Below are 17,558 nucleotides of genomic sequence, written 5' to 3' on the forward strand. Positions count from 1 at the left end.
TCCCGTACAGTAAAGTGTAATGCTACATGACATGATGGAAAGGCACCCTCAATGTGGAGGTATAGTCCTGCTTTTACAAGGACTATGTAAATTGTTGTGGTTCTGCTCGCCGAGCTGGAAGTTTTTGCTGCAAACGTTTTGTTCCCTCCCTACAAATCTTCAATCAGATTTTAGACTATGTAAATGTTATGCAAACCAATACAATCATGGTCATATGCATTTACAACAAGTATACGGAAAAATCAAAAAGGTTAAGTATGTTTACCACTTGCATCGATTCCTTCATCCATCTGCTGCAAGAGGAAGTGAGGACTGCAGATGTTGGAGGGCTGAGAAGTGAGGCAGTGGAAAAGCTTTTCCAGTTCCACACTGACTCTCCAGCATCCGCTGCAGGTCTAGTCGAGCAGTCTGTGCCTTTCAGGATGGGGCTGGTAGTTGTGCTACCAAGCTCGACAATCGTCTTTGGACAGAGCTCATTCATGCCCTTGAAACTCTCAAGGCACTTTCCAAGTGGTGCTCAACAGTGAGAGAAAAACAATCAACTGAAGGGTTCTAGTAAATGGGAACCATAAGGATGCTTCTATGCCCACGTTTAACCTGATACCACAGGACTTCATAGGATCTAAAGTTCACATTCTACTCTTGGGACACCTTGCTCCCAAACTGTATACCACACATGTAGTGGCACAGTGGGACAGGACATGCACAGTGATGATTGTCTTGCAGGAGTTCAGCAATTTTTGAAACTGGAAATCAATGCATTGACAAAAATTGAACCATGGAACAGCTGCACAGCAATGTGACTTGAGTGCACTGGTTTGAAGCATAGTCACACATGGAATTATGCCTTCAAGACTTAGACTATGGAGAAACAACTAGTCTATCATATAGCTCTGCCAATTTGGGTACAAGTGCCTAGCTATGAGTAAATGGACTTTGCAGCAGAGATGCTGCCAATCACCAGAGAACAGATGACCTACAGTTTTGTGACAATGCTCTTGTGAAGGGCCTCAAGTCCTTCATATTAAATTTCAGCTAAACTCTTGCACCAAACACATTGTCCTTATGAACTTGGAAGCTAAATAGCTTCCTGACCACAAATATTTAAAATGTTTTGTACTTACAATTCCTTCACAACTCTGCCCCTAACTCTCACTGCAAGCTTCACTGACCCTATTGCATGAAAAACATCAACCAGAAGATTTGAGAATTCAAGCATTCCCTCCTTTTACTCCACTTGAGGCCACCCCTCAAGTACTGTACTGGAGAATTTGCTTCCTAAATTCATCCTGATAAGATCTTACACAATCCTACAGTATAGGTGGTTATGTATTTTAGTCAGTTCTTTGAAAGAGCTATCTAGGTGATTTCACTCCTCTCCTGTTCTTCAGAGTCCTGTAGTTTCTCCTCTCTGCCTTTTGAAAATTACCACTGAATCTGCTTTGGTTTCATTCTTTAGCACAAGAACCACCTCAAATTTCTCAGCTCCCATTTGGGTCTTTTAATTATTAGCTTATATCTGCATGCTGTTACAAATACTCTTATCAACAGAAACACACAGTCTCTCTACATTCACTATCAAAATCCTTTGGAAGTTTAAATACCAATTTAACCTCCCTTAACATTATAAGCTTCAAAGTCAAATACAAGCTTCTCTCATACCTCCACATAACTGGAAGTGGAGTTGCAGGTAGACAGGACAGTGAAGACAATATTTGATATGTTGGTCAGGGCGAGCAAAGGAGTTGGGAGGTCATGCTGCAGTTGCACAGGACATTAGTTAGGCCATTTTTGGAAAACTGTGTGCAATTCTGGTCTCCCTCCTATAGGAAGGATGCTGTGCAACTTGAAAGGGTTCAGAAAAGATTTACAAGGATGTTGCCAAGGTTGGAGGATTTGGGATATAGGGAGAGGCTGAATAAGCTGGGGCTATTTTCTCTGGAGCGCCAGAGGCTGAGGGGTGACCTTAGAGGTTTACAAAATTATGAGGGGCATGGATAGGGTAAATGGACAAGGTCTTTTCCCTGGGGCAGGGGAATCCAGAACTCTAAGGCATAGGTTGAGAGAGGGGAAAGTTTAAAAGGAAACTACGTTGCAACTTTTTCACTGAGGGTGGTGCGTGCACAGAATGACAGATGTGGGCCAAGTGCTGGCAAATGGGATTAGATTAATTTAGGATATCTGGTCAGCATGGAGTTAGATCGAAGGATCTGTTTCCATGCTGTACATCTATGATTCTATAACTGAAGTGCTTCATTCCAGGTATAAATTTGGCAAATTTCTTCTGTGTAATCTTTAAAGCTTCTACAAATTTTAAATGCAATTTGTATTCAGTAAATTTTTAAACACTAGCATAAAGTATTCTTAGCTTGACTTTATGCATAGTTCATTGAAAACAATGTAAACTAGGAAAACATTATTTTTGATTTATAGTGTCACAACTAACCTGTATTGTATATGAAATACATACTGCCAATTATTAAATGCCATAATCTAAAAGTTTGGACATCCACGTTATTGGACTTTACACTAGTTTTTAACCTCTATCAAGGGGATGCGATAGCCTAGTTGGTATGCTCATATGATTAATCCATAGATTCAGGTAATATTCTGTGGACTTGGGTGCAAACCCTGCCATAAAGTCAGAAACAGATCCTTTGCTCCAATTCACCCATGCCAACCACATATCCTAAATTAATCTAGTCCTATTTGCCAGCATTTGGGCCATATCCCTCTAAAAAAAAAGGAGAAAGTGAGGACTGCAGAGAAGGCATCTGGATGGGTATATGAACAGGAAACGTTTAGAGGGATAGGAGTTGAAGAATGGGGTGCTGGAAAAACACAACCGTGTCAGGCAGTATCTGAGGAGCAGGAGAATCGACATTTTGAGCATAAACCCTACATCGGGATTCATCGCTCCAACTCATATCCCTCTAAACCTTTCCTATTAATGTACTCATCCAGATGCCTTTTAACTGCTACAATTGTACCAGCCTCCAACACTTCCTCTGGCAGCTCATTCCATACACACATCCTGAGAGAACATTGCCCTTTGGTTCCTTTTAAATCTTGCCCCTCACCTTCAACCTGTACCCTCTAATTTTGGACTTCCCCTACTCCAGAGAAAAGACTTGTCTATCTACCCTATTCATGCATCTTGTGATTTTAGAAATCTATATAAAAATGTCACTCCGCAGCCTCTGGCACTCTGGGTCTATATAGCTTTTCCCTACAGCTTAAATCCTTTGTAAATCTGTTCTCAACTTTTTCAAGTTTCACAATTACCGTCCTATAGCAGGGTGACTAGAATTGCACAGTATTCCAATATGGACCTAACCAGTGCCCTGTACAGCCACAACACCACCCAACTGCTGTACTCAATGCTCTGACTACTAAAGTATACCAAACCCTGCCTTCACTACTATATCTACCTTTGACTCCACTTTCAATGAACTATGAACCTGCATTCCAAGGAGTTTGTTCAGCAACACTTCCCAAAACCTTACCATTGAGTGTCTAAGTCCTGCCCTGATTCACTTTTCCAAACTGCAGCACCTCACGTTTATCGAAATTAAACTCCATCTACCACTCCTTAGCCCATTAGCCCTTTTGATCAAGACCCCATCGTACTCTGAGGTAACCTTCTTCGCTATCCACTACACCTCCAATTTTGGCATCACCTGCAAACTTACCATACCTCCTCTGTTCACATCCAAACCATCTACGTAAATGACAAAAAAAAAACAATAGACCCAGCAACAATCCCTTGTGGCACACTGCTGGTCACAGGCCTCCAGTCTGAAATGCAACCCTGCACTATTACACTCATGACAGATAGTGCAATCTAAATGCAATAAAAAACTGGCAGTAAGAATCTAATGACCACCATGAAATCATTGGTCGATCATCAGGGAGAAAAAAATCTTGTCTGGTTCACTAATGCTCGTTGTAGAAGATAATCACCCTTCTCTGGTCTGCCCCACAGGTGATTCCAGACCTACAGCAATGTGGCCAGCTCTTCTTGTTCAACCTTCTGGACAATTCAAGTTGTGCAATAAATGCGGGCCTAGCAAACGACATTAATTGTTGGAGAGTGCGAGATGTCAAAGAACAGTCTCCGATCCTGCCCAGCAGCACGTCAATCTTTATTCGGAGCTCGTTGCCATACAGCATAGGAGAGGTTCCTGGAACAGTGTCCAGTGAACATTCTGCCCCTCCCAGTCAAGTACACTAATATACAATGAAGTGAAAACGTAACACCTCTCCTTACACTCAGTGGTACATTTGATACACCAATTCCTCCTTCGAAACATTCAAGTTGTGGTGTTAGGAGTAAAAGCATCAATATTATCGAATGGAGATTCAACTTTTTTCCACGTGAAACTTACTGCACACGACATTTGCGGATCTCTCCCTACCGAGTCCCTCGAAAGGATTTCGGACGAAGGTAGCTCCGGCTTATCCCCTGGACGCGTGCACAATAAAGTCCACTGGGTCAGGGATAACCCAATAATTGGACCAACAATAACCACAAGGCACGATAACTGCCTACCCAGGGATCCTCTGTCAACTTAAGCAAAAACACCGACTAAACTGAACGAAAAGCGCCCACAACTGCTGCTTGCCAAAGCGAACAAATACTTTTGCTTTTTAAAAAAAATCCTCTAAAAGCCCAGAGACAGAAGGGGAAAAAAAAACACATTAACTGGTTTCTCTCCACAAATGCTACCAGATATGCTAACCTTTTTACAGCAATTTCTATTTTCGCCCGACTCACAGCATCTTTCGGCTTTTATATTTTAAATATAAAACGTATCTCTTCTCTCTCCTCAGACACACACCATTTTCACCATTCGACGGCCACCGCCTTCCTTCACTTTAAAAAAAACCCAGAAAACGCTTGCGCCTTCTGCAAAGGAGCGCGTCTGAATCGAATACAAACCGGACTGGAGACAATTTTATTTTAAAACTTATTATTTCAAAAAAAAACAAAGGAAAGCACATTACACGCATGCATACATACGAGCCTCTCCGTTCGTGTCGGAGATGAAGCGACACGTCTTCCCCGTCCTAGTTGGACGCCGCCATTTTGTGAGCGGTTTCCCCGGGACTGAGCGGGAAAGGGGGAGATAGGGGGAGGGGCACGCGCGGAGCGTTAGTGTGTGGGGGGGGGTGGGGCAGGAGGTTAGTGGAGAGTGAGCGTGTACGGGGTGGGAGGAGGGGAAAGGAGCAGGGAAGGGGGAGGGGTGTCGCGTAATGGTTGAATAGTGGCACCCCCTCCCGGGGCCTAGGCTGTGGTGGCCGGTTTGGTTGAGACGAGGCGCTATTGTTTCGCTTCTCCGAGGGAGGTTCGAGCCGCCGGTGTCTCGGCCGCCGACCAGTACTGCTGCTGTGTTTCCATTCTTTTTTTTTCCTCTTCAAGAAAAATATATAAATGTGTGTCTTACCCCCCCCCCCATGAGTTAATGCTAAACTGCATGGAGCCACTGCAGCCCGTCTGAAAAAAATATATTTATACCATAAATACACACATTTATATTGTCTACCACATTAACACACAATAGAGAACAAGATGTAAGTTGTTTTTTGTGTTTTTTTTGTGGTTGAGGGGAGATCGAAAAGAGTGCAGTGAGTGAGTAAAAGCGAGTCTTTGCTCTTTTTTTTCTTTATTTCTCTCAAACTTTCGCACTCGCTCCATCAATGACTGAGCGGCGGCGGACCGGCTCTCCTTCCAGATACTGAATAACTTCTCCGAGGCGTTTTTATTTATTTATTTGTTTAGTTTTTTTTAAAAAAACACCCTCTTTCCTTCACACAACAATGAAAAAGATGGCAAATTCGATGGGGAAAATGCAGCCTTCAGACCCGAGGAGAAAAAGGCAGGCGTTCCTGGAGGAGCTGCGGCAGTTTCACCACAACAGAGGGTAAGGATTTATTTTCCTCTAATTGGGGGGTTGATAAAACTTTGGACGGGCACTTTGGCGAAGAGGAGGCGTGGGTCTGATTTATTCTTCCCCTTCTTGTTCAGGACGCCTTTTAAAAAGATCCCAATAGTGGCTGGAAAGGAGCTGGATCTTCACGCTCTCTACACCAGAGTCACCAGCCTGGGAGGATTCGCCAAGGTGTGTGTTTTTTTAATATATATATAAAAAATTCTTGTGGTATGTGCGTCTTTAGTGATCTACAACACCACCCCTTCCTTTTGAGAAACGGTCGGGAGGGTTGTTGTGTTTTAAGGTTTTGAGAAAAAGGGTTTGTTTTTGTCTATGTGTGTGGCAGTGAGCTGTAAATGGCAGTTGTCTGTCTCTGGCCTTGCTGCTGCTGCTGCTGCTCCACTGCGCACACTTCAGCCAAGTCAAAATTAGCGGGCATGCTTAACATCGATAATCGTGAGTGTGCCTGGGGTAGGAAATGCTCTTCAGGAGACAGGCTCGCACCACTCGTTCGCCTCTTTTCGCTCGTCGCATCGGAGGGGACGGACTTCTCTGCATCAGGCTTCGTGGTTCAGGGGGAAAATCGTAGGCCTCACATAGGCCCATAGGATTACTAAGACGGTGAAAATATGAACATTTTCGACCCCCTTTTTCTTGCCGTTTGAACCAGGAAAGTACTACAAAGTTTTTCTCTCTTTTTGCTGCTGACTTTTTTTCTAAAGCAAAATTGCGGCTCAGGTCGTGTTGTTAAAACCCGTCGAAGGAACAGATGGCATATTCTGGTATCTGATAATGTGTCTGCATATTAATCAGGATTTTCTTTGCTGCAGGTAACTGACAAGAACAAATGGTCACAGATAACGGAGGAGTTAAACTTTCCGAAAGGTTGCCCTAACGCAGCGTTTGCCTTAAAACAATATTACTTACGGTAACGTTTATAATGTTTATGTTCAGTTCAATACAATTCTTGCTATATCTATTCGAAATTGGGACAAGGGGTTTCATTTAGTGAAAGAGTAATATAATTGCAAACGTTCCTTCTTATTTTGCTCTTGAAAATTAGATTTATATTACGTTTATAGAAACAAAATAATGCTTTTTAGGCTTTTGAAATTGATGCTTAAACTGTGGTTTTGTTTTGGGGGTTTTGAAGTAGTATGGCAAGTTGATCTAAAATGCATTAAACTTGCAGATCAAAAGACTGTACAGGTGTGACCCACTTTAACAGTAGTTTACAGTTGAGGTGTTCCACAGCATTTACAGCAGTACAGAAGCTACCTGGAAGGAAGTAGTTAGTATACATGAAACAAAGCAGGTGTTTTCGGTTAGTCAATTTTGTTGCCAGAACTGAACTTTTCCAAGTGCCTGTGTGATATCAGGGCACTAAACTTCAATTCTTTTCAAACATTTCATCAAAATAATCTTTGGAAATATTTTTACATACTATGTCAATAATGACTGTTTACTTTTGTTTATTTGGAAATCCTGCTTTATATCTCCTTCAAAATAGTAAAACCAATTTGGTGTAGAAGGGGTATATTTTGTAAAATGGTTGAAAATGTGTAGTGGTATTCAGTCTTGCTTTGTCCCAGTATTTTTATTTCCCCTTTTGTGAGGATGGTTAATGTTGTCTGTTTTAAATGTGATGGAAATGAAATAATTTAACAGCAGATTCACTGATCACTGACAATTGTATGGCCAATATCTTTGGGGCAATTTTTTCTTGGGCATTAGAATTGATGGCAGTTTGTGGCTAAGAATGAAGTTGGGGGGGGGGGGGTGGAGTGGAAGGGAGGGAAGTTTGGTTTAAGCATGCATGAAAGTATTGTGCTTTGGGAGCACTTGGATTCTGAAGTAGCCTGCTTTGTACACTGGGCAGCTGATATTATTTCCAGTCAATAGTGTCATACAAATTTACTGGTTCAAAATAAAATTGGCATTTCAGAGTTTTGAACAGGCTGTGTAGAAGTTTTTGTCGTGATTAACTTGCACAATATGTAAAACTTTTGAGTTAATGTTTGATAACAGTTGCTTCCATTTGTTTCTATGATATATTGTACTCTAGAAAAGTTGCGTTGGTTTAAAATCAAAAAATTAAGCTTGTTTCAACTTAATTTATCTGGCAACTTTCGAGTAACTTGGTATGACAGTACGTAAATATAATTTGGTCATGTTTAAGTAATGCAGCAGAGAGTATTCAAAATGGATTTGAGAGTATCTATGGAGTGCTATGTATTCCTGTTCAAGTCCAGTTACATTTGTAGGACACTAAACCGGTTATAGGTTAAGATTTGGCTTGCTCTAAGTCCAGATTGAAGATGTAGTAGGTGGTTATTTTTCCATTACAGAATGTCAAAATTGGTAACATTTGAAAAGGACAAAGTTTTCATGCTGTTAAAAATCATAAACAAGGACAGTTATATTGTATACATTTCATATGCTTCACTTGTAAGTTAACTTATAAGTGTAGTTGATATTCATGACAGGCATTTTGTGAGGATCTGAAAGACTAAATAGTTTACTGTATATTGATAAATATTATTCAAACTTCAATTTTAAAACAAAACATCTTTGCTGGAATACCATAAAACTAAATACCAATTTGCAAGGCGTAAATAAAAATCTCACTTTTTGTGGCGTTGCCAACCTTTTACTTGCAGCTGGATGAAGGGCTTGCCTTAAAATTGATGGAAAAGGCCAATTAAAAAAATCAGAATGCTGTAGATTTTCAGGGAGTGCAAGGAGCAGTGATTAACAATAAAAATAATGTGTGCTTGTCACAATTAAGGATGACTGGAATGTTGTGGTACAGTATTAAATCACCATATTTAATTTCTGAGACAACCCCTTTTTACAGTATTGAACAATCTTATAAACAACCTTGTGTTGTCTAGATTTCTTTTAGTAAGCCATAGGGATTATCTTGTTTAAGGGTGGCTTTTTGCCTGATATGAGTTGTGGTTAACATGTTTAAGAAAATCAAAATAATGTACCTATGTTTAACTCCTGATTTTAAAATGAGGGAATTTTTCCAAAATTTTATTTATGTAATAGATCTTGAAACTTGCAGGGAGGATGTCACATATCCCACTTTGTAACATTAAAAGCTATAATGTAAGACTATTAGACTGAAGTTAGAATTTGACTTAGCATGTTTTCCATCCTTTTGAATGCAGCATTATGTGTATCAGCATGAAGGGATGTTAAAGCTTTAAGCCGGTTTCTGATAAGTATTTTTGATGGAAAAATACAGTATTGGGTTGTTGTTTCCTCAGAACACCTGATTTGCATAGTTTGTGCTTGACTTAAACTGTTTTGTTATAGCAGCTATTTGTATTTCTGATAATTGTGATCTTCACAACATTTTGATGGAACTGATAATACTTCTAATGCCAGAATGTTACAAAAATATTTCAAATCCTGCCTCTATCTTTTGTAAATACAGCACCTAGAAAGTTGACAAATGACATATTCATTGTAGACTTTGTAACTAATTTTGTTGCACAATGGATATGTTGCATTAATGCAGCCTTTGTACACAAACAGCTCTTCAACCTTTTGCTCCAGACAGATGTTGATCCTAATCTGCACAATATATCGTAGATAACTAATTTCCAAAATGCTCATATATCCTGTGGATGAAATTTTAATAGTGGGGCTTCTTGCTACACTTGGAAAGTCACTTTGAATCAACACTACTTATTTTTGGATATGTGCAGCAAACAAATATTTTATATTTGAGAACTTGAATTAAGCATTGCAAAAGTGTTTAAAGGTGGGAGGTTTGCAGATCAATGTAGTCAATTGACTTGCATTCAGTATATGATTGTTACCAAATACATAACAGTCTGAGGACTTTTCTTTTTAAATTTATAAACTGTATACATTTTGCAAGATTAAAATAATCCAAGAAAAATGTTACAGTATATTTTTTCATGTTGTTATAATGTGAAACTCTCATTCATTCATTTTGTCCCATGAGTCATATTTTAATCTCTAATGTGGAGTACATTTTTTCAGTACTTGTGTAAAGATATACCATATTATGGTTTTTGATTTTTTAACTGATCTTGTTGAAAAATATTTCCATTGATCAAGCTGATCAATTTCCATTGATCCATTGTATGCTGTTTAGAAAATAAATTGAGTGTGAATTAAGTAGCCCAAATTTGAGATGTAGTCTTTGGGTAAAAAACAATATTGCAAGTGAACTGCAACATTTTTAACTTTTGGGATTTCTTGCCATGTAGTATCAGTCATGATGAAATGCCTCATGTAGCAAATTGAGTTCCTGTGATTTTTGTAAGGAAGATCAAATTATATTTTACTAATTGATTTGATATCTTTTGAATTCTGTAAAATTACTAGTATCTACAATCATGTGTGGCAATATATAGCATAGGTTTAATATTTTGGTTTTATATATGACTCTATGACTATGACGACATGGTGATTTCAGTTATGATTGATCCAAAGCTGTAGTGTACACAAAGACCATTCACTTTATTGAACAGCATTTGACCTTTTGTGTAACCGCACTAGATGGACTTCACCTGTCCAATACCATGTTGAGGGAAATTAGGAATGCGTGACAAATATTTAACTTTTCAATGATGCGCACATCCCATGGCGAATAAGAGGCAACTTCAGAAATGCACATGGTGAACTGAAAATTGGTAGCTATCGCTTGACAACCTGTATTCTTTAAATGCTAATCAGTTGGGGGAGCAATTGAGTGCGAGTATACAGCAAAAAGAAAAACAGCTTGTCCCTTTTGGATCATGGTCGGTGTACAATGTTTGTAGGGGAAGTAAATAAATCATTCCACTTTATGTTGGAGCAGGGGAACATTCAAAAGGGGTATACTTAGATAAAGAGAGACAAATGTGGCAAAGAACAAATTAAATATATCTGTACATTTTAAATAACCCAAAACCCTGCAATGTCCATGTCGATTTATTGCAAATACTCAATATACTTATAATATTTCAACTACATACATGAAAAGCTGCAGATTGTTGCATGAATATAAAGAAAACTTTGAAATTTAAAAAAAACATGATTATTGCATACATGGAAGCAAATTTATATTTGTTATTAATTTTGTACAAGGGGAATAGGTAAGATAAGCAATGTAATATGATATATCTGTTCTGTACAACGGAACAGGTTATCCTTCAATTTAGCAAGATTCTTTACTGGACGGATATTCAATTTGTGGAATGATATTGATAGGAAGGACTTTTAATTTTTAAAAACCTGTGTCACTTATTTCAAACTGATTAGTATGCGTTGTTAATTGATTTGGACCACTACTACTTGTGCTCCCATAAATTCAACCTGCTGACAGCCTGGTGGAGTTGGATCCTCACCAATAACAGCCTTAATTGTGATCTTAATGTTTGTGATCACTTCATTTTGACAAGGTTCATAGCAGTTTGTTCAGATGACACAATGTTCTTCAGCATTTGGGAAGAAGCGACAAAATTAGTTAATTCATGGAAGTTGCTCTTCCAGGTTAACTGTGAGGCCTTGTTGACAACTGATTTTGTTTGTTTGTTTATTTTTTTTCCACATTTAAGGTGAGAATGAAATAGATAGTAACGTCGAAAATTACAGATATGTGTGTGTTGACTAAAAGGAAAGTTGTTTCTCCTAATATCATTTTCCAGCTATTGATCTGTAGTCCTGAAAATTACATTATTTCACACGCCTGTCCCAGTAGTTTAAAATGTGATGATGACATCTAACTTTATTGACCTTTCAGGCAGAGTTTCAGAACATCACTCTCCATTAGGTGAAAACATTTGTCCTCAATTTCTGTCTAATCTTTCTGCTGATCACTTGAAAGGTAAAGCAAATGCATTGATTTCAATTAATAGAATGGATGGAAAGCACTGTTTCCATCTCTCCATCCCTGGGAGACCAAATTGAGGTGAACAGTCATCTTAGGAAGATTGAAAAGTTGGAAACTACACTCTTGTCTTTTTTGGAAGATTGAGAAGTGATCTTATTGAAGGGGCTTGACATTTTGGATGTTTAGCAGATGCTTCCCTTCAAGGAATCATAGATGTACAGTATGGAATCAGGTCCTACAGTCCAACTTGCCCATGCTGACCAGATATTCTAAATTAATGTAGTTCATTTGTCAGCATTTGGCCCATATCCCTTAACTCTACCCATTCATATACCCATTCAGCTGACTTTTAAATGTTGTAATTGTATGAGCCTCAACTACTTCGTCTGGCAATTCATTCCATACACACACCACTCTGCATGGAAAACGTTGTCCTTTAGGTCCCTTTTTAAATCTGTCCCCTCTAACCTTAAACTTATCCCCTATATTTTTGGACTCCCCTGCTCTGGGGGAAAAAGACCATGTCTATTTACCCTATCCATGCCCCTCATGATTTTATAAGCCTCAATATTGTCTTCTCCTCTTCTCCAATGCTCTAGGGGAAATAGTACTAGCCTTTCAGCCTCTCTCTCTGGCTCAAATCTCGCAACATCCTTGTAAATCATTTCTGAACCTTTTCAAGTTTCACAACTTCTTTCCTATACCAGGAAGACCTGAACTGATTGTAGTAATCTGGCAGTATCTGTGGAGAGAGCAATAGAGTTTGTTTTGAGTCTAGTGATCCTTCTTGGTTTATTCCAATATTTTCCATGTCCCTTCTCTCTTTTTAAATTTGTGCCTTCATTGATGTCCAGGGATTGAAATTTAGAAGCTTCTCTTATTTTTAGTGGGAATGTATTTGTTAAGAGCTCATACTGTTTTTCTCCTGGAAAATAACTCCGTACATTTGACACTGATTATTTTCAAGTTGTTTTCAGTCCACTTCAGTCAAATCTCATTTCACCTGAGTAAAATTGAGCTTCAATTCAGAACTTTTACTCTTTGTTCTATCTTTCTCCATAACTATGTTAAATCTAAATCTAGTTGATGTATGATCACTTGCACTAAAATATTCCATGGTGATGCTCTTTCGATCTTCATTCCCTAGAATGTAATCTAGAGTTGTCCCTTCTCTTGTTGGATTTGCTAAATAAGTTCTCCTGCAAGCATTTGCAGATTTCATTGCCTTCTGTAATTTGGACATTTGGATTTTAAAAATCATTAAATTGAATATTTGAAATTGTTTCTTAATGCTGTCTCGTTGTATTAGTAATTTTCTACATATCTGCTGTTTCTTCTGCACCTGATTGAGGTTCTGTAATATGCAGTAGTATGTTGCTCCTTCCAATTAAGGTGACCGTGTACACTTGACTTTGGGATTTGATTAGAGATTGTCCGGTATTGAAAAAATTTGCAGCCCAGGTTTTGAGGTGGAGATGGAATCATGCTAACAAACTGGCATGTTACTTAGTGCAGACTCAACATGTCCATCTCTGGTCCTCTACAAAAAGTTAGCCTATGGTAGCTGTTTCAGAAAGACCAAGAAAAATATTCTGATTGTTTGTGATGCATAAATTCAAGTTGACATTGGTAACGTAGGTGGATTAATTCATATCACCTTTTTTTGAGGCTAATCTAGTAACTTGTCACAGAGGTGGTGATCATGTCATTGGCTATCACAACAGAAATGTGTGTATGTAAATTTAAAATAGCCTTTGAGAAATGTTTGAATTAAAGGCTGTTGTAGGTTCCTGTTAAAAGTTAAGAAAAATAATAAAATAAACTGAAGGGTGGGAAGCAGATTGGCCAGTTATGGATTGTGAAAATATTGAGTGAATGCTGCAGCATTTTCGCTCTTCAGATTCATACTATATATAATTTTACACAGTCATGTAGTCCAGAAACATCCAGTCCCTGCCGAACATAATCCTGAATTAAACTAGTCCCATCTGTCTGCTTCTGGCCTACATCCCTCAAGTCTTCCTATTCATGTATTAATCCAAATATCTTTTAAACATTGTAATTTTACCTGCATCCACCACTTTCCCAGGAGGTTTATTCCACATGTGAACCACTCTCTGCGTAAAATATTTGTTTATGGTCGCTGTCTTTTTTTAAATCTTTCTCCTCGCACTTTAAAAATGTGAGTTTTCTTTAGTCTTGAAATCCCCTGTTACGGAAACAGACAACTACTATTAACTCTATATCCCTCATTTATTTGATAAACTTCTATCAGATCGCTTCTCAATCTCATACACACCAGTGGAAAAAGTCCCAGCCTATCCAGCCTTTCTTCATAACTCAAATCTTTCATACCTGGCAACATCCTGGTAAATCTGTTCTGAATCCTGTCCAGGTTGTTGATATTCTTCCTATAACTGGGCAATTGGAACTGGACACAGTATTCCAGAAGAGCTCTCACTAATGTCCTGTACAACCTCAGCATGACTTCCCAACTCCTGTACTCAAAGGACTGAGCAATGAAAGCCACTGTGTTAGATTACAAGCTTTACTTTAGGAAATTTGTTCATTTTGTACATTTCGGGAATATTAGGAACAGCAGGCCATTCAGACACTTGAGTCTATTTGATCAATTCAATCAATTTGATTGTGGCTGATCAGCATTACAATTTCATCTAATGGTAAAATTGTCATAGTCTTACCTGATCATAGGGCTGCTGTTTCATTTGAGAGACAATTAGTCATTTAACCATGCCTAAGGCAAGGAGAGCAGTTGAAAAGCAGAGTCTGACATCACTCTGCATCGCAGGCCAGCCACCCAGCCTCTGAGCTAACCAAACAGCCACCATGAATGCTGTCCCCACAGCAATCACATTTCCTGTAATAGTTTTTGCTGCTACATGTACCTTGATGTCTGTATGGCAGTAGCTTCTCAAAACGACTTCTGGAAGTGAAAATCATTTATTGACATACTGGTCGACACGCGTGGAGCTCAGAGGATACGTTGGTGACAACAACTTGAATTTATTTGCCAACCAGTCATCTTTTTTTTTCATTCTGTTCAAGTGATGTTTATATCCCTTGAATTGGTATTCTTGCAAATCGTCTTGAGTGCATGACGAAAAGCTGCAACAACATGCCTTCTTTCAGGAGTACTCAAATATATCTCTCCATGACACACATTTTGAAGCTCTTGCAGAATGGCCTTGTGTGCTTAGTAAGATATTTCTCCATTTTTGGCATTCTCTAGTTTTTGTACTTAGCATGTGTTCTGTTGCACATCTATACATTGATAAACTTAAAAGATTTAGTTTCCAACTACAAGAGTTTAATTCAAAAGGATTAAGCATTCTTAAATTACTTAGCCTTGGTTTATGGGTGCTTAATGGTTATCACTCAAGTACAAATGAGAGCTGTCCTGTACAGTTCATTTAAAGTATTTAACTGTGGTTCCAATTCGTTTATTAAATTGTATTTGAGCAAGATGAACAAGATCTATTGTATTTGCTTTGCAAGCAGAACTGATGATAAAAAGTTTGTAAATTGCTGCAAAATATTTCTGAATTTGGGAAATCGTAATATGGAACAGAAGAAAATGTTTTACTTTGGTATATCAGACATGTTTGCATCTCCACTTTATTTTACTTGAGATGTATTATGAAATTTTGGAATGATACAATTTTAAAAGAACATTTCAAACAAGCAATTGGAAAGACAAGTTTTTTTTCTGGAATGTTGGTGCTAATGAAAATTTGTGATTAAAGAATATAAGCTTCTGATTTTATGTTGCCTCCCTTTTTTTTAATGTTTTGTTTTCTGACTATTTGCAACCCATAAACAAAATACTACAATTGGGAAAACAGAATATACTACACCTTTTTTAAAATTCATGCAGAAAACTATTCATTTTTCTGGTCTCCTGTACTTGATGCCAGATAAGCACTTTGAAAACCTAGCAACGTCAAAGGAAAAGAAAGTTGGTATTGAGATTGTGATCACCTGTATGTGAATTAAATTATCCAAGTTTGTTGAAGGTGCAGCATCTGGGGAAAGCAGCTACAAATAGATCTTTTGCAGAAACCAAAGGTAACGGAGTAGGAATTGGAAGAATGGCCATTGGCAATTTTCTGCTTTTTTTGGTAAGCTGGATAAGAATGGAACTAGGAAATGCAATCCCACCTAGTTGGATGATGATGATATGCATCTAAAGCTTTGTCATAGGCTGCAGACCAATCAAGAAGGTTGAGGAATCTTTTGCCTCTGTCATAGTCACAATGTGACATTATACAATAAAAGGAATAACAGTCACAATGTCACTATTATCATTGAATTTCCCACTGTTGACATACTCGATTACTATTATCTGGAAACTGGACAAGTCAAAGAAATACTGTCATTAGAAGAGCAGGTTAGCGATTAAAAATCTTGTACTGACTAACTTGCCTTTATCCCAGCCTGTCCAAGGTACAAGTCAGGAATATGATAGAATACTCTCCATTTGACTGGATAGGTACGGCTCCAACAACACTCAAGAAACTTTTGACGTTATCCAGGACCAAACACCCTGCTTAATCTGGCACCACCTCCAGACATTTTGCTCACCTTTACCATTGATGTAAAGTGTGTAAGATGTATTGCAGAAATTCACTAAGATTCCCTAGAAAGCACCTTCCAAACCCATGACCATTTCCATCTAGAAGGACTGGGTAGCAGATGCTGTATTACCGTTAGCACCTGCAAATTCTCCATTAAGCCACTCATTATTCTGACGTAGAAGCATATTGTTGTTCCTTCAGTCAAACTCCTAGTCTCCCTCCTTAACAATATTGTGGGCGAATCTACAATAATTGGTGGATCAAGAAGGCAGCTCACCATCACCTACTCAAGGGCAACTAGAGATGGGTAATAAATGGGGCCGGTTAACAAATTCTTTGTAGCATGAATGAATTTACAGAAAGCATATTATTTGTGACATATGAAAAAAATTGTTTCAGCATTGCAGAAGGGATGAAAGCTGGATTGGAGGGATTTAAATTTTAAGCTAGCAAAATGATGGGCCCACAATTGGTCTGTGACAATATGTTCAAGATCTTTGGAGAGGAGAGAAAAGTTGGAATTGGGACATAGTTATGGGAATGATATTTTGAAAGTTGGATCTTTGAGGAAAGATTTTAAGGAGAAATGGACAGAACCCCAGGAGAGACAACCATGAAAATGGTGTATAAATGATTAATGGCATAGTAAAAATCTCACAACTTTGAGACCATCTATGAGAGAGATTACAGAAGGATATAACTTCGATTCAAAATTAATTGTGGAAGAAAACAGAATAGTGTGACGATGCCGAGCATTTAACAAGGTTATATTGTCATTGGTGTGTTTTTTTTGGAGAGTTTGTAAAAACAGCAATTCTGAAAAATGGATGGCTTTTAGGCCTGGTTTTATTATAGCTAACAGATACTGCCTCGCACAAAAGACTTTCAAGTCTTTTTTTAGAAAAAATCTTGTACAATGAAAGGGGAGTGGTCAGTTCTCCCTGCTCAGCCTTCATCTGGTTTGATTTGATTTTGCCAATTGGGTTATTCTTTGCAAGCAGTCAGGTAGAGTTTTGAGGCTGGTGATCCAAGAAACAGTGACATGGAAGAAGGCGTTCCATGCTCTGTCTAACTTCTCTCCTGGTAAGACCCAGCATTTGATTTTACCTTTGTGCCAAAGGGTATTTTATAGGGATTGTTGCAAGTATTGGGAACAGCATCATTATGTTTGGG

At 38.4% G+C, this 17,558-nt stretch overlaps 2 protein-coding genes across 10 annotated transcripts in view; one reads left to right on the forward strand and one right to left on the reverse strand.

Annotated features, from left to right (window-relative positions):
- LOC132824846 (N-acetyltransferase 8-like) overlaps nt 1-5,109 on the reverse strand; it is a 78,940-nt gene extending 73,831 nt beyond the window's left edge. For 5 of the 9 annotated variants that reach the window (XR_009645713.1, XR_009645720.1, XR_009645714.1 and 2 more), the window contains exon 1: nt 5,024-5,098. The gene's annotated coding sequence lies outside the window, so the exon portion shown is untranslated. Of the gene's footprint in view, nt 1-5,007 lie in introns of all 9 variants that reach the window. The other 4 variants (XR_009645717.1, XR_009645718.1, XR_009645719.1 and 1 more) reach the window with 3 other exon arrangements.
- A 136-nt stretch (nt 5,110-5,245) lies between these two features.
- Nucleotides 5,246-17,558, forward strand: part of arid2 (AT-rich interactive domain 2) — a 142,837-nt gene continuing 130,524 nt past the window's right edge. The window contains exons 1-3 of the mRNA XM_060839629.1: nt 5,246-5,924; nt 6,029-6,122; nt 6,764-6,861. Of these exons, the coding sequence (XP_060695612.1) occupies nt 5,821-5,924; nt 6,029-6,122; nt 6,764-6,861 (296 nt within the window). The 5' untranslated portion in view covers nt 5,246-5,820. The remainder of the gene's footprint in view (nt 5,925-6,028; nt 6,123-6,763; nt 6,862-17,558) is intronic.

Source organism: Hemiscyllium ocellatum, chromosome 19 (genome assembly GCF_020745735.1).
Source record: "Hemiscyllium ocellatum isolate sHemOce1 chromosome 19, sHemOce1.pat.X.cur, whole genome shotgun sequence".
Classification (NCBI taxonomy): Eukaryota; Metazoa; Chordata; class Chondrichthyes; order Orectolobiformes; family Hemiscylliidae; genus Hemiscyllium; species Hemiscyllium ocellatum.